This window comes from Loxodonta africana, chromosome 10 (genome assembly GCF_030014295.1).
Source record: "Loxodonta africana isolate mLoxAfr1 chromosome 10, mLoxAfr1.hap2, whole genome shotgun sequence".
Classification (NCBI taxonomy): Eukaryota; Metazoa; Chordata; class Mammalia; order Proboscidea; family Elephantidae; genus Loxodonta; species Loxodonta africana.
In genome coordinates this window covers 6669919-6693825 of record NC_087351.1, presented here as the reverse complement: position 1 = coordinate 6693825, position 23907 = coordinate 6669919, and the positions used below count along the sequence as shown (strand labels likewise).

The following is a 23907-nucleotide window of genomic DNA, read 5'->3' as shown; positions in this document are numbered from 1 at the left end:
TTTTTGTCAAACATTTTAAAAGCTTAAGATCTAGTCACAGCAGAAGGACGGTTAAGTAAATAATGTATAGGAAAAAAAAATGTCCATCTGGAGTCAACCAATGGTCAGCTTGTCCAACATAACATATCTGACAAGACCATCACACAATCAAAAGACACTTGCTCTTCGGAATGCTGACTTTAAAACATTAATCCTATGCTCCTTACTTTTCTCTTGGTATCAGTCTATCAACTAACCCATCTAAGCTTTATATAGCATAACAATGCTTGTAAATAACTAGACAAATTTGACAGTTCTGTCTTCGCTTACCCACACAAGTCTTCATGTCTTCAGATGCCATGAACCCATCATAACACAAGCACCTGTACTCTCCAGGTATGTTTGTGCACTGACCGCCATCACAGATATTGGGGTTATCTTCACACTCATCGATATCTGCAGGGATAAAAACCAATAGCCACATGTTTTATTGGTTCCATTATTCAATGATGGAAAAGTTAACTTATCCAAGCTAAATAAACTCAGCCTACTTGCATAAAACCATTAGCTTTCAATTACAAATGAAGCTTTACATAAATTACCCAATCAGGCTATCTTCTCTGGGTGAAAAAGGAAAGAACCGTTTTCAATATTCACAACATACTGTTCAAGGACAAGGGGCCTGTACAGACTTAAAACTCCATCATTTAATCAGTAGTTTTATTTCTATTATGAATTTACCATTCAAAATTAGTATAAATCTTATTCTTCTCACTGTCAAATTCTAAATGCATAAGGTCTAACATCTTCTATTTTACTGATATTTTATGGTGAAAATTGCTTGACACAAACGTGCTTAGGAGCACTTTTAGTAACAATATTTATTGTCAACATTTCATTTTCATAGTCAAATTTATATCTAGCATTTTTTTAGAGAGATTTTTCTAGGTTAGTCAAATAATTTTGGCTTTTAAACCCACGTTCTTTTCTTAACCTTAGCCAGAATAACCATCTGTATTGCCCACATTGTTTCTCACCCCTAGACGACTATGTGGCTCTCCTAGCCCAGGGCGATACAAACGGAGGTAAAAATGAGAACGTTGCTTCTCAAACATCAGCATGCATCTATATCTCTTGAAGGGCTCGTTAAAGCACAGATTACTGGGATCCAGCCCAGGAGTTTGTGATTCAGCAGGACTAGGGTATGGCCTGAGAGTCTGTGTTTCCAACATGTTCTCAGGTGATGCTGATGCTGCTGGTCCCAGGATCACACCTTGATCAGCATGGAATTACACCAAAGGATTAGACTCTTTAAAATTCTGATCAATGAAGAAAATGTATTTTAAACCCCATTTATTGAGCACATGCCAGGTTGTATGCTAAGCTATACATATTTTTTCATACATGCAATCTGAACCCCATCGTAGAGATGAGAAATCTGATGCTAAGTATCTTGATCAAGGATGCACTGCTAACCTAAGTGGCAAAACAAGGATGTGAACCCAGGATTAACTGACTCCAAAGCCCAGGCCCTGAATGACTATAGTTAGGGAGCTCTTATGGAGAGATTTCAACGTGTGGCTTCAACCCACTCACCAGTGCATGACCTCTGGTCAGGCATGAGTGCGAATCCTGGCTGACAGCTGCATTCGTAGCTGCCTTCAGAGTTTGTACAGAAGGTTTCACAACCACCGTTCATTATGCTGCATTCATCAATGTCTAGGAGAAATGAGAACAACATCACCTTTCTCTGTGTTTATGATCACGACCCATATTTAAAATTTCCAGGCATGAGTCAAGTAAAGCAAACAAAAAGCAACCAAAAGTCACTGTTTCATTTCTTCAACAGATATTAACTGCACATCTACTAAGTGCTAAGAGGCAAAAATCTAACAACAAGTAAGAGAAACACCACCCTTAACTTCCTAAGTCTTACACTGAAGCAGGGGAGCGAGATGAACATCGATTACACAACACTCAGCATGGCGCATGCTATGCACGAGAAGTACTGGGTGCTATGAGAACAAATCTCAACTACCATAGCCGCCGGCACATGGGCAAAATTCTCTTGGTCAAAGGTTCAGTTATAAACTTGAAATTGAGTTTGATTGGCTGAGGCTCCAATCCTTCTCTAGAACCTGAGTTGGAGTTCTGAGCTGTCCTGGGCCATGTTTCAGAAGAATTTGGGCTGATTTATGGCTTTGGGTGGAAACCATGTGAGACTTGGCAGTTCCACATGGTTTATACCCCAAACCAGGCAAAAACTGGCTGTCTCTATACAGTTTAACTTTGACTTTGGGCACAATAAAGCCACAGGGCTTTCTGTGCCACTCTTCCCAGCACCACTAAACCTACAAAGGGCCAGCCACAAAGCAAAATGCTTGTCCCACAAAAACCCATCTTTAAGAGTGCCAGGCCTAGCCCCTATTTCAATGTCAGACGTGATATACAATGGTTTTCTTTCCAATAATTATTCCTTGAAATCTTCTAGCAGATCTAAACTACCTGACTTTTAATGATCTAAATGACCTGAGGGCAGAAATTGCATCTTATGCTTTTTTTTTTTTTTTTCTCTCTCTGTCTTTTCCACCACACTCACCAGGCTTAGTTCATTTCGGGTATTCGTATTCCCTTGCTGATATGCCATGGCGTGCGTGCGCACAGGCAAAGGATACACTACCACTCACTATTCAAAGCAGCGTGGGGCAAACGACAACTGTCAGAGCTAACACATTTTATATCCTTCATGTAACTGCTCTTTAAATAAGGAAGCTGAGGTCCAAGGGTCATGAGCCACTAGGAAAAGAATTTTACTTACGGGGAAACAATACAGATTAAGTAAAAGTAACTAGTGATGGAAACAGAACTCAACAGTACATTTGTTGGAGTGTTTTAGGGGCTAAATAAAACAAAATGAAAAATAAGACCGAGAACTCACCAACACAAAAGAGCCTGTCTGGAGTTGCGTGATAGCCGGGGTTGCAGGCACACTGGTACTTTCCTATGAGATTCACGCAGCGGCCGTTGGGGCAGAGAGTCCCACTCAGTTCACACTCATTGATGTCTGTTTAGGAAATAAGAACAACAGAGAACCAACCCTAAGTTTCTGACTGGAGGAAATGTGAGGCAAACAACTCGCCACAAGGAAGTGGTCTAATCTCCCTCCTTACCTATGCAGGCTGAGATGTTGGGGGACAGCTGGTGACCGGCAGGGCACTCACAGCGGAAACTCCCCTCGGTGTTTAGGCAAACGCCTCCTCGGCACAGGAGAGGGTCTCTCTGACACTCGTCGATATCTGCAAAACGGAAATGAACCATGTTGTAGATGTTGGGGTGTCCTGCCCAGATCCCCTTTGCCAGGCCAGCACATCTATTCCCCAGTTGGCTGGGTGTCCTGACTGCTCACAGCTCACAGGCCCCCTTTTGGGAGCAATGCTGTTCACCCCACCCAGGAATGCCTGGGAAGGTGAGATATGATATCCTTCTCCCACATAGCGGGGGACTCATGGCCAAAAACTGACTGAACTGACACGGGAACATAAAATCCTGGCCTCCTTGCCTCAAAGTGGGATGACTCTGGTGCCACTCGTACTCCAGAGCTCCCCATGCAGTCAGACTGTGACTAAAACGCAGCGAAGTCTGCTTATCTTCTTCCCTGGTCCTATCCTGCTTCTCTCATTTCCTTACAAGTTCCCCTGAGAGCACTCTCTCAAAAAAATAACTTTTTCAAGAAGCCCCATCTCAGGCTCTGTTTTCAGGGAGCCTGACCTAAGACAACCTGCGTCATCAATCTCGTTTTCTAGAGATTTTGGACAGAAGCCCTGTAATGTGATGCCTGATAAAGCCTATGTTTGAAGTGTTCTCCTTTCCCTAGGTGTCTACTGCAGGTGTTGCACTCACTTCTCAAGGACACACAACTGGTCTCCACGGCCACCTACAACCCCACATAAACTGCCTCCTTCCTTCTGCATCCAGTCTCCCTCTGCCACGCGATTCCCGACTCCCTGGACAGGACGCCAGCACACGGGGGGCCAGAGAGTACCTGGAAGGCACGCTACAAGCCGTGGAAGCCTCCTGGAGTCCTTTCTCCCTTGCGGGTCTGATGGCCACACACTTACCCATGCAGTTCTTCATCATCATGAATCCACTTTCGTAGCCTTCATCGCACTTGCATTCAAAGTCCCCCGGGGTGTTCACACACTGGCCTCGGCCACAGAGGTCGGGAGATATGCGGCACTCATCGATGTCTGGGCAAAGACAAGGGACAGGCGTGAGCAGCAGGGTCACTGCAATTCTGTGGCAACATGTGAAAGAGCTTTAAGGGGTGACGTTGCCCCAGGTGAGGCCCTTTCACGCACCTGTGCAGTTCCTTTCCTCGGAATCGAGTGCAAAGCCACTGTCACACCTGCACTTGAAACTGCCGATGGTGTTCCTGCACTTGCCGTGTGTGCAGAGGTTCGGGATCATCTTGCACTCGTTGATGTCTTCAAGGAAAACGGAACGTGGGAAAGTTTGTCAGCAACCCGCTGGGAGCGCAAAGTCCCCCCATTTGAAACACACAGAGAGGGAGGGTTTTGACTTATGAAACTTAAACGATTTTTGAGTAAAAAAAAAAAAAAAAGTTATAAGGACTTAGAAATATTCATTTTAAACAACATGTGGTGATCCACAAGAAATATGACCTTGTAAACATGTCCAGCCTTTTAAACATCATTTTACAAAGCATTGTTAGAGAAGCAGAGAGTATGCGTATTTGAACTTCTGGGGCCTAGCACACTGCCTGGTACATGTCTTTGTGGTTACCGTTAGCTGCAGCTGAGTTGGCCCCTGACTCATGGCAACCCCATGCACAATGGGATCCAGCCACTGTGACCCATGGGTGTTCACTGGCCTTTCTTCCTAGTCCGTTTCAGTCCTGAAGCTCCACTGCAACCTGTGCAGCATCATAGTAACACGGGAGCCTCCACTGGCAGACGGGTGGTGGCTGTGCTGGAGGTGCACCGGCCGGGAGTCAGACCTGGGGCTCTCGCATGGCAGGTGGGACTTCTACCACGGAACCACCAGTGTCTCTCACCTGATAGCTAGTGGACGCCCAATAAATATTTGCTGAATGAATGAATATTATAAACCACCAGTGCCTATACTTAAAGCACATAGATAATTATTAAAATATATTTCCCCGCAGCAGCCAATTGAGTGCATAACAGAATGGGCTATTCATCTAACACTCTGATGCTTTTTTGCAGATATAAAAAATGTAAGAATTTCAAAGATATCCTTTATAATTTATTTATTTAAAAGTAATGTATACTATTTTTTAAATATTTTCTTAATACCATATACCATTAAGCTTTCATTAATATAACTCAGGGAGTTTCTTGTACGCTAGGAGACTCTGTGTGCGTATTTCATGACCTGAGTTTCGCCCTATAGGGGCCTTTCCAAAGCAAGACCTAAAGTTCAAGAAATCCATGTAAGTTCATTTTTACATAATGTCAGGAGGTGCAGAACCGGCAGATTAAATCTTAAGACCGCCAAGTCCTTTTGCGGCAATGGATTGCCACAGCCTTCAGGAGCAAATCTTTCAAGCTCCTTTGAATTTACTTAAGTGATATTTGAGAGGGCCATCTAGAAACTGTTTCTTCAGACAGGACAATTTTGACTCCAGAGTTTCTCAGACCAAACAATTGGTTAAAAGAAAAGTCTATACTTTTCTACACAAAGTAAATTACATGATATTTATAGGCTCGCTTCCCATTTTTATAAGCTAATTTGGTTACGAAGTGTAATAAGCAGAGACACAGGGTAACACTTAGCAGCCAACAGACAGCTCAGCCCTGGGAATATCAGCTGGGCCTCTCTGAGTAACTGGAGTTCTGAATAACCAGCTATCTTTTCCTCATGTGCTGAAGGAAGCAAGCTCTGTATTATTGTGCATAAAAAGTTCAAATTAATTTTTGGAATTAGGTCAAACCTTTAATTTCTTATCTTTTACATGAATTTCAGATTGTGGCATAATAAACTAAAATAATATTCAAAACATCATAAGCCACTGGAGTGTGTTTACTACAGGAATGAATTTCTCTGTACTTGGACTGAGAGCAGCACCACTGGGTTTCTCATATCATTTACCCTCCATTGTCTACACGCAGGAGTCGCTGGGTGGTACAAACGGTTAACTCACTTGGCTACTAACCAAAAGGTTGGCAGTGCAAGTCCACCCAGAGATGCCTTGGAAAAAGTCCTAGTGATCTACTTCTGAAAAACCAGCCACCAAAAGCACTACTGAACACGGTTCTTCTGTGAGATACGGGGAGTTGCCATGAGCGGAACTGACTCAATGGCAACTGGAAAAATCAAGAACAAAAAACCCCGTATGCTCATGGTGGAGAGCAGTGACGGGGTGCTTCAAGTCGGCAGATAAAAGCCCTGCTGCATGGCTTTAGTAGGCGGCACAGAACACCCCTGAGCAGGCTTTCTCATCTAGGACTTAAACAGCACTCAGATCCGCTTCAACACTCAGTAACAGCTCGAAGGAGAAGCATGTGACTCGGAGTCCCGAGACGTAGGAAAAGCGTCCAGCACAGGGGGCACATTTTGCTCAGGTAACTGACAAAACCAGAGATGCCTGCTAGATGACCCAGGGAGGGCCACACTGACGCTATTCACTGTAATTCTTCCATTAGCAGAACTCTGGCCTCCTGAAAATGGATCCTGTTGGCCTAAAAAGAAAAGCAATCAGCCACTAGGCAGACTGTACCTTTGAAGAAAGGTTTTCCATTTGTAATTTCTTTTGTGGCAAATCCAGGTCCCCTGGGACAGAGCTCCTCATACTCGGGTGTATTTCTCACGGGGCACTCCTCACATTCCTCAGTCCCCCAGGCTGCCCCAACGGAGCAGCAGCAGGCATCCATGCGGTGGCGGCCGGCAATGGGCAGCGTGCACTCCTCGTCATCGTACCTCAGGAAGCAGGTTTCCAGGCGGATGTCTGTGGGAAGGGATGGAGGGAAGCTGAGGACAGCTACTCTGTTTTCAGTTTTCCCACATGCCGATACCTTGTTAGACTTAGTGTGATACCATCATAGTTTGCTATTTCTTATTGAGTAGAATTAATCCTTTCCTCCAAAAGAAATCCAGGCCTTGTGGTGGCTCTTTTGCCTAATAAAGATTCTCTTCTCTTTGTCAGCCATATCTGCACCTCATATTTATGGAAAGCTCACTTTCAATTTTAGGCACTTTTTGACAGTTCTACGTAAGGAGCTGTATACTGAGAAATCCCATCATGCTCTTCTGGGAGACATTTTCTCTGTAGAGACGTGTCTACTACGGATGCATGTACCCTGATGTCCTGACTTCCCCGCTCCAGCTGTACACAAACCGCACTCTTCACTGCTGGAGCACATGCTAGCTAGCTTAATCACCTTTTCCTCAGACCCACTTTTTTGATGAGGTGAAATGGTAAACTCTGATAGGAGGACTGCCCTACTTAAGAAGAAAATCCTCTTCAGGATACACATAGGATATACCCAGCCATAACCCCAAAGTCAAGGGATTATTAGGAAGAGTAGAAAGAGCAACAGAACAAGGGTCAGACCACCTGGATTTTAGTCTTGCCCTATGACTAAGAAGTCACTTGTGTCAGGCAAATTGTTAACCCCGGGACCTGAATTTTCACAGCTGAAAAATGCTGTCCTATCCATCTCTCAGGAAACCCTGGTGGCGTAGCGGTTAAGAGCTACGGCTGCTAACCAAAGGGTCGGCAGTTCGAATCTGCCAGGTGCTCCTTGGAAACTCTGTGGGGCAGTTCTGCTCTGTCCTATAGGGTCGCTATGAGTCGGAATTGACTCGATGGCACTGGGTTCTGGGATCCATCTCTCAAGGGGGTACTGGATTACCATATGCATTTGAAAATCGTAAAGTGTAATAAACATGAAAGGCATTATCTTCCCTCCCTTCTTCCGACACGCTGTGGCCATTGGCCACCCCAGAGTGCCTGAGCTTTTTCTCACGTCAGAGAGCTTCTGAAGCCTTGGACAACTTCACACTCAGGTTGCCAATAAGCAGATGGATAATTTAAAATGAATCACCAATTAAGCACTGAGCGATCTTTCAAGTGAAGAACCTAAGAAGACAGGTCTCAGTAAATTCTGACTCCTCCTAAACAAAGAAACTAAGACTTGCAATGGGATTAACTGACATCCTATTTACAAAAAGACCCTCAGCTCTGAACTCCAGCTTTTCTATTTCATAGTGCTTACACTATAAACCTTAAATTTCTGTGTTTAAAGGTTTGTTAGCTCTAACTTGTAAATCATCCAAATCCCTTAGCCACATACCACTCTTGTAACTACTACAGTGGTCTTCACCAAGGACGCAGTTCAGAGTAACACAGTTTCAGACATGCAGGACAGCTGAGTAATATTTCCAGTCATGGATCAGAAAACAGTGATGCAAGGGCATCTCCTCGTTGTCAGAAGTCACAGTAGTAGTACCAGAATAAGTCTGTCAGACCCCACAAGCATGACGGTGGGGTCTCAAACTTGCTGACACCACAAACACATAGGGCGGCTTTCTAAGGTCTCATGGCTCTAGGCTGTGTCCAGCCTCTCCTACGTCATTGCCATTTGGGCTCCAACAGTTAGAAACCTGCCATGACTGGCAGTGACAACAGCCTTGGGCTTCCTCAAGTTCACTCTTCTGTGCTGTGGCATCATCACCTGATACCCACACGGCAAGGACCTAGCAGGCATGGGCTACAGTTTCCAAGGACGCTCAATGTTGTTCTTATCTCCACCATCCACCCACAACCTATGGTCCATGGCGTATGAAGGGCAGATTTCAGAGCCCTGGACTAATGACCAGTAGTGGTAGTTACACGTCACGAAAAGACCAAAGTTTCTCTTCATTAACATATCACCTACTCTTTTCATAAAGAGTAAGTGAAGAACTTGAGTCTGAAAGACTGTTTGTCAAGGAAACCACCCTGGATCCTAATGGAAAGGCTGGACTTGGGGGTGTAGGTCTGTGCTTTAAGCTAAATGTTCAGCTCTACCTTGCTAGTGGAGCTTTTAATAATCTTTAAGAAAATGATGATTAGAAAAATCATGAGCTCGGTACTCACCTAGACAGATTCTCCCTGTGGCATCCAAAGTCATCCCACTGGGGCACTCACACTTAAACGACCCCAGACTGTTAACACACTGGCCATTTTTACACACTCCTGGGAACACTTCACATTCATTTATATCTGTGAAGAAAAAAAAGCATTTAGTTGAAATATCTGTATAGCATCTCTCTACTTTATTCCCTTCATGAATCATAATTGTTCCACAAGCAGGCAAGGTCACTTTGAGCCTAATAAGTTCACAAAACTAATTTGCCTCCAGAGAGTTCACACAGAATTTCTGGGATGGTGGAATAGCAACCATACCAAGCCTACCTATAAAATAAATAAATAAATAAATAACCACAGGTATAAGAGTTCCTCCACCTGTCTCAGGGAGTAGCTTTCAAATTGCAGAGACAGGGAGCTGGTGTGAGTTCTTGGGGCACACTCTGGGTACTGCTGACATCTCAGGTAAAGTCAGCAAAGGGCATCTAACTAGCTTTATGAGACCAGGTGGCTGCAAGGAAGTAGAAAAACAGCAACAAACACAGAGTCTTTCAAACCAGCAAAGGAGACACAGCTCAAAGGTGTGCACAGAATAAATCCCACTGAGGAACACGTGGGTCCAGTCAAAAGACCATCTTTTGAGAGTCTAAGAAGTCCACAGAAAATACATAACGAGTTCTAACTAAAGCCCCTGGGTGGTGCAAATGGTTAAGCGCTCAGCTGCCAACCAAAAGGTTGATAGTTTAAGTCCACCTAGAGGAGCCTCTGAAGATAGATCTGGCAACCTGCTTCTGAAAAATCAACCATCGAAAACCCTGTGGAGCACAGTTCTACTCAGACATACGCGGGGTCGCCATGAGTCAGAGTCAACTTGAAGGCAACTGGTAGTTCGAACTTAGCTTGGTCTCTGGCTGTTCTGTCAAAGCCTTGGCAGCCCCACCTTAGGTTAAGGAGAATCGGAAGATGGTCATGTTTACTCATTCATCATCCACCCAATCTCTCTCAAACATCCAGTCTTTCCCAGTTCACTGAAGGGAGGGTAGTATGTTCTCTGCACTTAATATGGAAAAATACTCACCATCAAGTTAATTCAAAGACAGGCACTTACTTACCAATGCCAAAAATGAGGAGCACTGGTTAAGAAACTTACTCTCATGGTACCTCTATTTAGAAGAAATGTTCCAGGAACATTGAAAAAATATTCTAAATCTTCTCTTGTAAGGGGAATACATGGGGGGAAGGGTCCACCTTTTTGGGTCTTTTTGTCCTGGCCATTTGTACACGAAAATGTGCTGCTGGGTCAGATAAGTTATTAACAGTGGGTCTGGACCAGAGAAGGGCCAAAGGATTCAGTCATCATTTGGAAAGCAAGAGCCTGGGTGGGGGTTGTGGTGTTCCTCTTTATTTTAGCAGAGAAAACACTTCATTTCATCCCACATATGGAACTAATTGCTGTCTGTAAAATTTTCAGCTGCTGTGTCATGTCAGGTTGTGTTAGTCAGGATGACCCATGTCTATCTGGGACGCTGTGAGAAAGCGCCACAGGAAACTGAAGGAATCCACATAGACTTTCAACAACGGGGCAGCAGAATGTGTCCTTCTAAAACACCTATGGCCATGTAACAGTAAAAAAAAAGAACAATCTAAAAATAAGCAAATTTTACAGCTTCATGAAAAACTTGTTTTTTTTCTTTTCCTGATGGATAGCATTTTGCACCATGGTCAGCCTGAAACATTTTCAGCCCCTTATCCTTTGGCCCTAGTGATCTGCCACTGGCAATGCTTGTGACAGTCACATGTGTTCTGCTCTGCAGCTCTCCTCATGGCTTCTCTCTGCTGCGTATTTCTCACCATCAAGCTACACAACAGCTTTATCTAGTCCAAGTTAACACAAGCATCCTTCACGCACACAGAAATTTAGGGTTTATAAATAGTCAGAAATACCTTCACACTGTGTTCCTCTAATTCTTGAAAACCCTTTACCACATATGGGATCTGTAAAAAGCCCAAAACAAACACAAATATGAAATAACAATATCCAGACTTTGTAGTTATGATACAGTATAAGAAACACAAAAGAGAACCTGGAATGTGAATTTGATTTTGCTGCTATGAGTAAGTCCGAGACAATGAAGTATTTCTGAGATTGTATAGGTGAGGAAGAATAATAAGGAAATGTCTCATTGAATAAAGCTTAATTCCTCTAAAATATCTACAACACCCTATAGACCATGCTAAAGTGATAGCTAAGATTTCTCTCTTGCTATTAGGCCTAAAATAGGAATCACTCTATAGGCTCACCATAATATGAATATGGAGAACTTGGAGACCTCACGCCCCATAGTGCTCATACTGAAAGCACCTTATATATCTAGACATTTAATCAACATCAGCATGAGCAAGGCTCTCAAACTTCAGCTTCACAACAGATATAGACGTTCAGCAGAAACTCTTATGAAGTTTAGGCAAGAATATTGGTTTCTTTACATAAATTTCTTTTTTGTAAAAAAGCTCAGGACCCCCGACCATGAGGCTCCCTAGTGAGCCAGCAGGCACTACTGCTCTAAGAAACCAACACCAGCTGAAAGCATCATGACATGGTGATGGGAAATAATAAATTAAGACAATCACATAAAATTATTATCCTTGACACCTCTCTTTGTTTCCTACTCAGCAATATGTTTCATTGAAGTCTTCAGGATAAAATCTCTTAAAACCACCATGTAAACCTAAAATGAACTAAGCACAGGGCTCCCCCTTCCCCTCTCTACGATCAGCAGTCAATGGGAGGGGCACAGGAGCTACCGTGTGTGTCCATTTCTCTTACCAACTTGGCAGAGGGTACACGGGCTCCCCCAGGCAGCACCGAGGGAAGAACAGCACTGGGACTTTAAGGTGGCTCCATTGATGTTGATCTCACACCGCCCATCAATGACAGTCTGCCAGCAAGTGCCCTTGATAGTTTCTGCAGAGGGAGGGAATGTTTAACAGGTATTTAATAGAATCCACACCAAAAATTCAACCAAATATGCACGTTGGAATTACAAAAAGAAGAGCAACATGAACACGGAACAGTGATTCACTTAAAATTTTGTTTATATGTAAACTCTTCCATAGCAGACGCTGGCATTAAATGCAGTAGCATTGATAAACACTGGGAAATCATTCTCAGAACGATATGTACCTATGCAGATGGTTTTTGTTGGATCCAAAGTACTTTCAGAAGAACATTCGCAAATGAAAGAGCCGGGGCTGTTCTTGCAGACTCCATTAATACAAGGGCTTGACTCACATTCATCGATGTCTGAAACAGAAAGAGCTTTACATTACTGCTGAGAGCTGGTCTTGGGCAGGAATGAATACTTAAACTTTGGCCTCGACTGCTACCACATATCCTTTATTAGATAGGAAACCTGGCTTGGATAGTTCTTCTCTAGACTAGTTGAAATGCCAAAAACTGTAACCGAGCACATCTCCATAGTGTAGAATCTGGCATATGACTCAATCTTTTTATTCCGAAAATACGGAGCCCACATAAATGTGATTTCTGAATTACTAACTGAAATAGCATATACATATTTCCTTCTTCTATTAAATTATGGCAAATAAAATGCCAATTTCAGGGAAATGTAAAATGAATTATTTTAAAAGGCATTTTAATGCAAAATAAATGGCAAATAAAAATGCCAGTAGCAAGTAAATACTTTAAGTAGCATAAAAAGTGCCTAGAAGCGCCATTTAAAACCACAGAATTTGAACTGAAGTGGCATAGCTGTCTAAAATAGATGTTTTACAGTTTTCTAATGGCATTTTGGAAACCCTGGTGGCGTAGTGGTTAAGTGCTATGGCTGCTAAACAAAGGGTCGGCAGTTTGAATCTGCCAGGCGCTCCTTGGAAACTCTATGGGGGAGTTCTACTCTGTCCTATAGTGTCGCTATGAGTCGGAATCAACTCGACAGCACTAGGTTTGGTTTGGTTTGAATGGCATTTTGGAGTCCCCGTGGTGCAGTGTTTAAGAGTTCAGCTGCTAACCAAAAGGCGGGCAGTTGGAATCCACCAGGGCTCCTTGGAAACCCTATAGGGCAGTTCTACTCTGTCCTGTAGGGTCACTATGCATTAGAGTGGACTTGATGGCAATGGCAGTAGTAGTAGGTAATGGCATTCTAAAAGATGGCAAAGTACAAAGTGTAAGTACAAACACGTATTTTACCTTCACAGGTTTTCAGCTCAGGTTTGTATACAAATCCCTTGGGGCAGGTACAGACAAAACTTCCAGGAGTGTTTCTACATTGTCCATTGTCGCAAAGTAGACTGTTCAATACACATTCATTAATATCTGGAAAGTAAATGAAAACGAACTTTTAAAAGAGTCCATCCTTTGCATTCAACTTCTTTATTCTTTTAAGTTAGGTCTTTAAGGTCATAACGACTAGATTCATTCAAGCAAACGAAGCAAAACTCCTGTACCATTGGTTTTTACCTAAACTACCTAATTTTACGAAAATAGAGGCTTTACCTGATTATCTAAACTAGGTGTCGACAAGGACCAAAGTCACCAGAGACTACCTGACTATGAGTTGGAATTGACTAGAAAGCAGTGGGTTTTGAGTTTCTTTCTTTAGCAGGAAGGAAACCTGGCCTCGCTGGAAATCATTGACCTTCATATAATTGTTTCATTGTTCCAGAATTAAAGGAACTAATTATATTGATGTAAGGAACCAAATAAATACTCAGAAAACGCAGCCTATCTTTGATATGTGTTAGTTCTAGAATGGGTGTTTCTTCCTCAGGGTAATCTGAATACTCTTGGGTCAGGTTTATAAAGCATGAAGCAATCTGTAGAGTTTGTAACTGTCCAATAAAGTTGGGGAACGTAAATTTGTGATTCAGATATCTGAGGAAAATCTCTTGGTTTTAGCTTAATTATATGCCTGTCTGAACCAAAACCCAACTTTTAGATATGTATTATTTAGATAATTTAGGAAATGTGGAAATTATACAGTTTGTTATATCACTTTGGGCTAAACTATATTCTACTGCCCACAAAATAGCTTATACATCTATAAGAAATTCCTCACACATTTAGACATACTGCTTAGATTATTATTTGTCAAGTTAGTAACCCTAACGTAAGGATACACAAATTCAGCACTGCGGAACTGCCTGCCTTCACAGCAGGAACTACACTCAAATCAGCAAACAGTTTATGAAGTACTTAAAATATGGGAAATCAAAGGAAAAGATTAGTCCAAAGGACTCATGGACCACAAGTACCACAGCCTCCATCGGACTGAGTCCAGCACAATAGAGGGTCTCGGACAGAGCTGGAGGAAAATGAAGAACAAAATTCTAACTCACAAAGAAAAAAAAAGACCAGACTTACTGGTGTGACAGAGACTGGAGAAACTCCAAGAGTACGGCCCCTGGATACCTTTTTAGCTCAGTAATGAAGTCACTTCTGAGGTTCACCCTTTATCCAAAGATTGTTGTTGTTGTTGTTAGGTGCTGTTGAGTCAGTTCTGACTCATAGCATCCCTATGCACAACAGAATGAAACACTGCCCAGTCCTGAACCATCCTTACAATTAGATTAGACAGGCCCATAAAACAAAACAAGACTAAAGGGGCACACCAGCCCAGGGGCAAGGACTAGAAGGCAGGAAGGGACAGGAAAGCTGGTAATAGGGAACCCAAGGTCAAGAAGGGAGAGTGTTGACATGTCATGCGGTTGGCAACCAATGTCACAAAATGATATGTGTACTAATTGTTTAATGAGAAACTGCTTTGCTCTGTAAACCTTCACCTAAGTATAATGAAATATATATATATGACATCAAGCACGTAGTGAAACCTTGAGAGCTGGAACCTGATCGGACTGCCTTGTTTTTCCAGGGCTTGCAAGGTGCAGCCTAACCACTTTTCTGTCGCTCTCTCTTAGTGGAAAATATTTGAGCTTTCCTTCTCTGACAGATTTCTGCCTTACACAGGTTCTGGCTTTTGCAGGTTTTACTGTAGGTACATCATTGTTTGAGCAAATGGTATGCTGAGAATTTTATCAAAAGGACATACAGAATGCTTATACTTTCTGAAAGAGTCAATATTCTAATTCTTAAACTTTGATAATGTCAGAAGAATCTGGAAGCTCAATTGAGGAATTTAGCATTAAGATTATTAAAAAGAAAAAAAGCCAGTCACTGGAATCTTGCGTGGGCAACGGCTGGACTAGGTCTATGACTCAGGTCTGCACCTCTGAACGCACTCAGGCTCTAACCTGATGAAAATGGATCCGACATTGGCACTCTTACTAAAAGCATTGAAGAAATAATTCCCACCGCTGCCCAACTCTCCTTTCAGCTTCCCATGGGTTGATTTTTGGATGACGTTAAAACATCCCTGGGTCTTTCTGTACTGCCCAAATAAATAATGATTTTTCTTGTCTGTCAATGAAGAGAGGCTCTTAAAGAAAAATGGAATGGTAAAACCTGTTTTCAGTCGAGTCTAGTTTGAAAGTACCGTGTGTGCTTAAACAACAACTGTCCCTAAAAAGTCGCCCTAAAATTATGGGCATGAAAGATGAAGAATTCATTTCTCAAAAGTCAATGTTGACTACAAAGAAGGAAGGTCCAGGGCTAGGCCAGCAATAAAAAGAGAAAGAAACATGCAGCCAAAAGAAGATGGTTTTATGACAAGTTTGTAGCTCCTTGACCTGTTTGCATTCCCAATTTTCAGGTTTAGTCTGAAACGCAGAGGAAAGCTGATTTAAACTGGGGCAGAGAACGTGCTTTGATTTATTGTTAGTTGTTTTTTTATATGTGTGCAAATGCTGCATGTTCAAAAGGAAAGTAGGCAAAAATAAAATTGAAAGTAAGATTTCTACTTTTCTAAAATAACTGACATCTCTACTTTGTGACATCACCCTCAGCCCTAACAGAAAAGCTATCTATTAAGCTCTGGCCCACTGTGGCACTCTGCTGCCAGCTGCAAAATCAGAGATCTGTATATTGTACAGGAGGGACTACTCCTGCCATATTCCATCTTTTAGGCAGTTCAACAGAAGACAAAAGTAAAAATTATGACAAACAGTGGAAGGGCTAGTTCTAGAGAATGCCTGAGGGGTTGGCAACAGGGAACCTACAGAATAACCCAGAGAGGGGCGCAGAGAGCCGGAGGGAGCAAAACAATTTAGGGCTCCTTTTAGAAAGTCTAGAGTCACTTTCCTCTTGACTCTGTCTCCAGAATCCATCCTCTATTCTTCACTTGTACATAGACAGAGCCATAGATAGAATCTAGACTTCATCACATGCCACCTAGAAAAAGGTGCCCACAGTCTCTTAATACTGGTATCAGAGTATCCAGATAAACACAGACTTTGTAGGAGGAAGAGCTAAGAGAAAGAAAAGAAAGGAAAGGAAAGAGAGCCAAGTATAAAAAAGTTGAATTTGAATGAAGGCCATTGCAAGCGATTTAGAAGAACTATAGAAGACCAAGGTACTTTCTGGAGTACAAAGATTCCTGAAAGGAGTCAGAAATAGCCAGGTAGGCTGGAGGAGCTTTGGAAAGAATGTGTATAGTGCCAAGAGGTCAGGGGACAGCTCATGGGCGCTCCAGGGATGGTCATTTTTTGTAGCTTGATATAGTACAGTAATTGTTCGGGGGGAGTAAAGTTCTGTGTTATTTAATCCCATCCCTTTTAGAAGTTAATGCATTATTTGTCCAATCCAAGGAAGAAAGTGTTTTGGGAAGGGCTCAAGAATGTCACACACTCCCACCACCTGAGGACCATAAATGGTAAAGGAAGGGACCCTGATGAATAAAATGACCTGAAACCCAAGGACATATGGGGATAGGGACTTTTCTTCTTTTGGGTGACTGGTCAGAACATACGGTGACTCTCTGATGTGTGGATGGCAGTGGCTGAGTTCAGCGCCTGAAAAGTAGCTGCTGCTTGCTAGATTATGTATTGAAAGAACGAAAAGAAGGACATTTGTGTTTATCTCAACCTGCAGCATCTCTGAATAACTCCATGTTCCAAGGACTATCACCTTAAAGCGGTACTTTTCAAAGTGCTGCCACTAAAATGCCACTGAGAGCAGAAGAGAGTAAGCTTCTAACTCCAGAGTCCTAAATGACTTCCTGAAAGTAAAAAATATTTTTAAGTCTTCTGTTTTATCTTAAAAATTATTAATTTGCAACCTACTCCATGGAAATAAGTTAGCTTTTATGTAAAGTGTATTTTGTCTCCAAATGAAAAAGATGTGCCATCTTACATTTGGTTTTGGTATACCCTGCCATATTCCCATGCATAGGAATGTCCCAGTTTTAGAAGCCCAGCTTTCAGGAACATGAGGTCAATGCATTTAAGAAGATACTAACCTAGGCAACTAGAATGTTATAGAGAAAACGACGGAACCATGTTGACCATTTTCTTCCCAACCAGATGATTTATCTAGTTACTGGTCGGTGCTTTTATCAAGGATTGCTAGAACATCAGAAAGGTATTTACAAGTTAAACTTCACAGGGAGCAGTAATTACCTAAAATAAGCTGGATTTTCTTTGATTAAATCTAATAAGTGGTTGGATAGGCAAATGAAAAGAGACCAAAGTTTGTCAGTGGTTATCAACAGCGGGAGGCAGGAGGAAAGGGGGAGCCATTGTTTAGAAGCAGTGAGTCTACAGTTACGGTGATGGGAAGTTTGGCGAGGATTATAGGGTTATGGGTGATGTTTGAACAACCTGATTAATGTAATTGATATCCATCAATTGTACACCTGACAAATGTTGAACTGGCAAATGCTATGTTACATGTATTTTTAAAACAATAAAAAGAAAATGTGAGAAAGAAGTCTATTATTAGACTTATGCAGTTGGGAAAAGAGTTGTTTCTCTCTCTCTATAAAAATAGGTATGGCTTTGTAGCAATATGAGAACGGCTCAGAATCTTTGCATTTTATACATGTGAGGAGCTTCTCTTTTACTAGTGAATCTGATATATGATTATTAATAATTTATCAGAATTCTATTACGTAAGTTTTAGTTAATCGAGACATGTATGTGCCACGCTGACACCCAAAGTGTAAAGCATCCCATTTCCTCAGTCCTTTAAGCTACTCAAAGCCAGTTTCCTTCCAGTGACAGAGAAAGCAGTGTGTTATGCACGAAGTGCCTTAGAACATAAGTGAAACTTCTTACCGACACAGTTCTTTCCAGTTGAGTCCACTTCATATCCCGAATTGCAGATACACTTATAGGTCCCACGGAGATTCTCACAACTTCCATTCGGGCAAATATCAGGATCTAATGCACATTCATTTATATCTGCACCACAAGAATGTTCAAAATCAACAACATTATATAATCAAAATCAAATGAGCTATTAAAAATTTACAATAAATGTAATGATTTGGGGACTCATTTAAAAAAAAAATTTCACTTTGACCAGAAAGTTTGATCCCTTTTTCTTGCTACATAATATACTGAATCAAATATTCCTTCCACCAGTACTTGAGAAGAACTTGGCTTCTGAGTGAGAACGACAAAGATTTCCAATCTTTAATAAAAGTGAAGGAGACCTCCTGGACTTCTCCTGATCCCAGCACCCAGATGGAAAAGTGGGTCAACCCCAGAGCCTGAGTCCCCAAGAATGGTCTTCCTGCCACCAGCCCATCCCACCTCAAATCATCTTCCACACCTCCCGACAGACTTAACGTCCTAAAAACAAGCTGATGATGTCGCTCTCACAGTTCAAAATTTACTAGGTTCAACCATACCCTCAAGGTTATCTTCAAATGCGAATCTTTTGTTCACTCACCCTAAACTTCGCACTGTTCCACAGCATATGGTGCCCCTTCTCGATTTTGGCTGGGAATGTTTCTAGCAGGCCTACTCGTTGGAATAGGCCACCTGTTGTGCACAAGGCTCCCTTGCTCTGACCACATGTCCATCTCCCTTCTGTGTTCCCACAGACCAAGTGATGGGCAAGGCTGATTGGTAACGGCAGTCAGCAGATAGGTAGTCTCAAATCCAAGTGCCTGACTCTTCTATAGACCAGGGTTAATTTTTTTTTTTTTTCTTCTCCAGGTCTGTATCACAACTTATTTACTCCCCACTAACTCCTTACTCACTATAAATTTCCTTACTTCTTCTCTTTCCTCCTCCAAACATTGCCTCCCTAGTCTCTGCTCATACGTAATGATGAAATAGTCATGTTGAATGAATGGACAATCAATTCAGCCAGTCTATGTTTTTTTTAGAACTCTCTTGAATCAAATCATTTATTTTTATACTGGTAAGATGATCCCTTCCTCTTTCTTGTCATCTATTTTTCACACTACATTTTACTATTTTAACTGTAATTCCTTTTATGGCACCACCAATATTTCTTTGGTTCTAGCTCCTATACTTCAACAGTTCATTCTCTTCCAACTCTCAGTTAATTGTTTTCACTGCTTGCTACAAAATTTAAGATGGCTCCCTATTGCCACCTTACAATGACTGAGCATGTCACAGCTAAGAAATCATTCAGAATGTTGATGGGAACAGTTCAATGAGCCCATAACCTTGATAGCAGATGACCCAAAGGAGAGCCAGGCTACCTATTCTCCTGAATGACAAACCAGAGTCATTGTATGTCATCTGCAGTCTCCCATCAACCACCTTGGCAGTGCACCTACCCCTTTCAGTAACTATCCTCCACACCCAGCAACCCCAGGCCCACTGTTCCATGGTTGCACTGCCACTGGGAGCTTCTTGGAGTCCCAGGTATACTACACAGCAATGGCCAGAGAGAGGGTCAGGCCACACCAACTGTCAGGTATAAAGGGACCATTGGAAACCCACAGGAAGGCCCAGTGCTGTCTCACATGTTTAAGGTAGTAAATTTCAAAAGGAGACTTACCACTGCCTGCTGACGTCATTCCTGGCCCGCTGCTGCAGAGCGCCTGATACTCCGCTGCAATAAATTAACAGACAATAAATGATTCCCTTGTTTGCAGAACAGGTCGGCACTGCCCTGGTCTTTGCACACAGTTTCCTCCAAAGTGAGTGGAACTGAGATCAAGCGGTAACAGAAAGCAGGCGTCTCCCGGGGAGTCACCATGACACCAGCCCTATTTTGAAAGCTGCACATCACGGGAGAACTGACTTTAAGGATACGGGCAAGTTACAGCAGTTCCTTGCGCAAAGCACTCTCAGAAAAGGTGTTTTTCCTCAACTCGCTTTTTTTTTTTTTTTTTTTCCACCGGGGGCACTTTATACGCACAGTGAAATGTGGCTGTTAAAACGTGGTTTCTTAACTGTTAATAACACTTTCTCCCACCATCGTGGGAATAATTTTATTTCTTGGTGAGAGATTTTTTTTTCAGAACAATCCAGTTCTTAGCATTTTCTCATTTCTCTGCAAATTCTCTAATCTCCAGTCACAAGCACAGCAAAGCATTTACTCTTGCATTTAACGTGTATTTTTGAAGGTTAATATATGTCAGGATACTACCTTCATTCCCTGTGATAAGTCCACAGGGAAAGAAAGTATTGCTTAATGTTCAAACTGTAAGATCTTATTAAATAAACTGAGGTGTATCAAATATGTTCCCAAATTTGTGATGGAATTAAACTTCTGTTTCTTCAAATTGATATAATATTTTACATACAAGTCAAACAATAAGAATAAATGATGAAAATGGAGAACTAACTAGAATCACATTTTATCCAAGAAAAGGAAACTCACGTGCCCCCTTAGTTGCCCATCACTTCTGGCAGCCAGGGTCTCGTGGTCAAATTTGCGTCCTCTTTGCTTTTTTTTTCTTTTTTTGCTTAGGTGGAGGGGAGAACTGGGTATTACGGATGGATGGGTCTTTCTACAAAGGCTGACCACACCTCACTATCGAAGCAGAGTTTAAGTTCTCACATTTCTGCTTGCCAGAAAATTGCATTCCTGATGACAGTAAATTCAAAGGAGCTATATAGCCAAAATTCAGGTTCAACCCTTCAGAGCTATGTCTTCTAACAAACGTGAATTTGGAGAAAACTGTGAAATCTCTTAATTTTTAAATCATCTTAAAAGGGGCCAAAGGGAAACAAATGGGAAGGTGACCGTATTGCTTGTTTGAAAGCCAGGGACTGAAAGCAAAAAAGAAATTTTTCCTTTGTATTCTCTCACATCAGCGATTGATTAAAATACTAGTGAAATACTGTTCATAATCAAACAGGAAAAACAAAATCATGCCAGTTTTGTAAAAAGCACTTTTACAGTTAGTGCAAAGCCTAAATGGAAGTAAACTATTGCCACCATTGTTTCGCATTTAGGCAAGATCGCACTAGACTACTGTTGGTTATGGATTCCAATCTGCGTGGGCCTGGGTGCTGACTGCCGGGCTCACTGCTGGGGGACTTGGGAGCCAGTCATTTACCTTTGCTGGTTTCCTCACCTATACACTGGGGATAATGATATCCACCTCACACGGTAGCTGTATGGACTTCATGAGATACCATGTAGAGTGCTCAGCACAACGGCTAGGGAAGCACAAATCCTTAATAAATGGTAGATGCTGCTATGAGTTAACTCAGTGTTGTGCCACATAGACAGCGGTATGAGGGACACAATGAGAATATTCCCCAGAACTACACTCCTCTGGGCTTAGCTGACTGATTCCAAGAGTAAATGCTATTGTTTGAAGGCTCAGGGGCAAGAAGACTTTCTGAACAAAGTGCATCGGCCTCACTGGCCAGTGAGAAATATCTTCATATGCAGCTTGATCAACTTCCAGAGGGCAAAGATGGACTTTAGATGTTGCATGGCTAGTTTCTCAATAAAGTGACTGAAGACAACCCTCCTGGGTATTTTCAGTGTTTTTTAAAAACTCCCCCTCTCTCCTGAAGTGAGGAATAGCCTACATTCAGATCCTTCATGGCTTGACACTTTCATCCATCGAGGTCAGGAAAACCAAACTGAGTGAAACCACTTACGCACGTGTAACTGTTCTGTGTGAGTGCGTTCAAACATAAAACGGTAGTCAGTGAAACTGAGCCTCGGGTTTAGAAAAGATTCTTAGCTTTACTGCCCTTCATTTTCGTTTTAGAAGCTGGTATCATTTTCCTATGCATCATAAGAACTCTTTGGAGATATATTTGGACCAGAGGAAAATACAAAAGCAAAGAACTATATGCACAAGGGTCCTGAATTTTAAGTTTTGGCTCTTCCAATCAACTGCCAACCTACCTTAAAATGACATTCAAATGTTGACAGTCTATTGCTTTCATTTCAGTCAATTATTTCTGGCATTATAAATAGGACGAATTTTCAATTGGAGAGGACATCATGGATTACCAAAGACAACTCCCTCATCGTACAGATGAGAAAACTAAGGATTCCTGTTCCATATTATGCCATTTTATGACTATATTTGCTAATGTAAGCCATCTCAAATCCTTCTGAGAGTAGGTGAGAGGAAACCCTAAACAAACATAAACCCCACATTAAGTACCTTTTTTTTACTGCCTGGGGAATCAAGAGCAGAATTCTGATCCATCGCCCAATTCTCTTTCCACTGTGCCATGCTACCTCAACTTGAAAAAAATATTTTTCCCCTAAGGTTAAATAAAATCATTTAGGAAAAACCCCAAAAACCCGCTGCCATCGAGTCGATTCTGACTCACAGCGATCCCATAGGGTTTCCAAGGCTGTAACCTCTACAGAAGCAGATGGCCACATCTTTCTCCCGAGAAGCCACCGGTGGTTTCAAATCGCTGACCTTTCGATTAGCAGGCAATCATTTTAACCCCTGTGCCACTAGGACTTCTTTAGGAAAAGCAGACCTAAATCCACACGTAGATGTGAACAAAAATCACAAATGGCCTTCCAGGAAAAAAATGGAAACACTCAGGTAATCTGAAAATTATTCAGTTTTCCACTGTGTAAAATCCTGCTTCTATAATAGTCGTTTCCTGCAAGAGGCAAGCATCATGAAACTAGAAAACAAAGCCAGCTGCATGTACCGCAGACAGCATGGGTATTATTAAGGTAGGGGTACGGATGGAAGGCACAAATGCGCTGCCCTTTCTGAACGACTGTGAGGGCACTGTGAATAAAATCCCTGTTGGGTGAGTAATATGCGATGAGACACTGCCTAGCTTCTGCCAAGACCCCAGGAAGGTATGTCGTGTACCTGGAGAGCACGACGGAATCCTTCCCTGTGATGATCATAAAGGCAAAAACTGCAGAGTGGGCAGAAGGCAGGCATGACGAGGGCATCTCCACACCACCACATACCTGAATTCTGTGCAGGACACGGCTGGCAAGGCTCCCCAAAAGCATACTCGGTGCTGGCACAACAGCATTCAGATTTAGTGACAGCACCAAATAAGGGCTTGACGCACTGGCCCCGCTTGTAACCACCATAACACGTGCTCCGCATGTGTGTGTCTAAACAGGAGGAAGCATATGTCATCACACCGTCGCTTCACACAGATGAGAACCCCCAGGTCAAGGCTGGTGCTGGCTTTATTTAGCCATTGTCCCTGTTCTAACTCACAGAGAATGGGGGAAGAAAGCAACTCATTCAGCTTCCAAGCACTGAAGTCTTAACGTGGCTAGACTCTCATTTTTTTAGGGACTATCGTGGTTTACCAAACTGTGAGGCCCGTAAGTGCTCAGATTGTATCTCATTCATTATTATCTTCCCCAGGCTGTTACAGAAGAGGCACTGAATAAACGTTGAGTAAATGATGGATATCGAATCTCACACTCTGATAAACAAGAGCTTTGATAAAAACACGGCTTACCCCAAAATAAACATGCCATTATTGAATGTCTGAATTCAATG

The 23907-nt window shown here is 42.2% G+C and overlaps 1 protein-coding gene across 1 annotated transcript in view; it reads right to left on the bottom strand.

Moving 5' to 3' along the window:
- The window catches only part of FBN1 (fibrillin 1), a 299714-nt gene that overhangs the window by 88067 nt on the left and 187740 nt on the right, over positions 1 to 23907 (bottom strand). The window contains exons 17-31 of the mRNA XM_010599670.2: positions 23355 to 23507; positions 19986 to 20039; positions 18281 to 18406; positions 13302 to 13427; positions 12276 to 12395; positions 11919 to 12056; positions 11036 to 11086; positions 9101 to 9226; positions 6740 to 6967; positions 4338 to 4463; positions 4098 to 4226; positions 3150 to 3275; positions 2918 to 3043; positions 1576 to 1698; positions 310 to 435 (exon numbers count right to left, since the gene is read on the bottom strand). Of these exons, the coding sequence (XP_010597972.2) occupies positions 310 to 435; positions 1576 to 1698; positions 2918 to 3043; positions 3150 to 3275; positions 4098 to 4226; positions 4338 to 4463; positions 6740 to 6967; positions 9101 to 9226; positions 11036 to 11086; positions 11919 to 12056; positions 12276 to 12395; positions 13302 to 13427; positions 18281 to 18406; positions 19986 to 20039; positions 23355 to 23507 (1878 nt within the window). The remainder of the gene's footprint in view (positions 1 to 309; positions 436 to 1575; positions 1699 to 2917; positions 3044 to 3149; positions 3276 to 4097; positions 4227 to 4337; positions 4464 to 6739; positions 6968 to 9100; positions 9227 to 11035; positions 11087 to 11918; positions 12057 to 12275; positions 12396 to 13301; positions 13428 to 18280; positions 18407 to 19985; positions 20040 to 23354; positions 23508 to 23907) is intronic.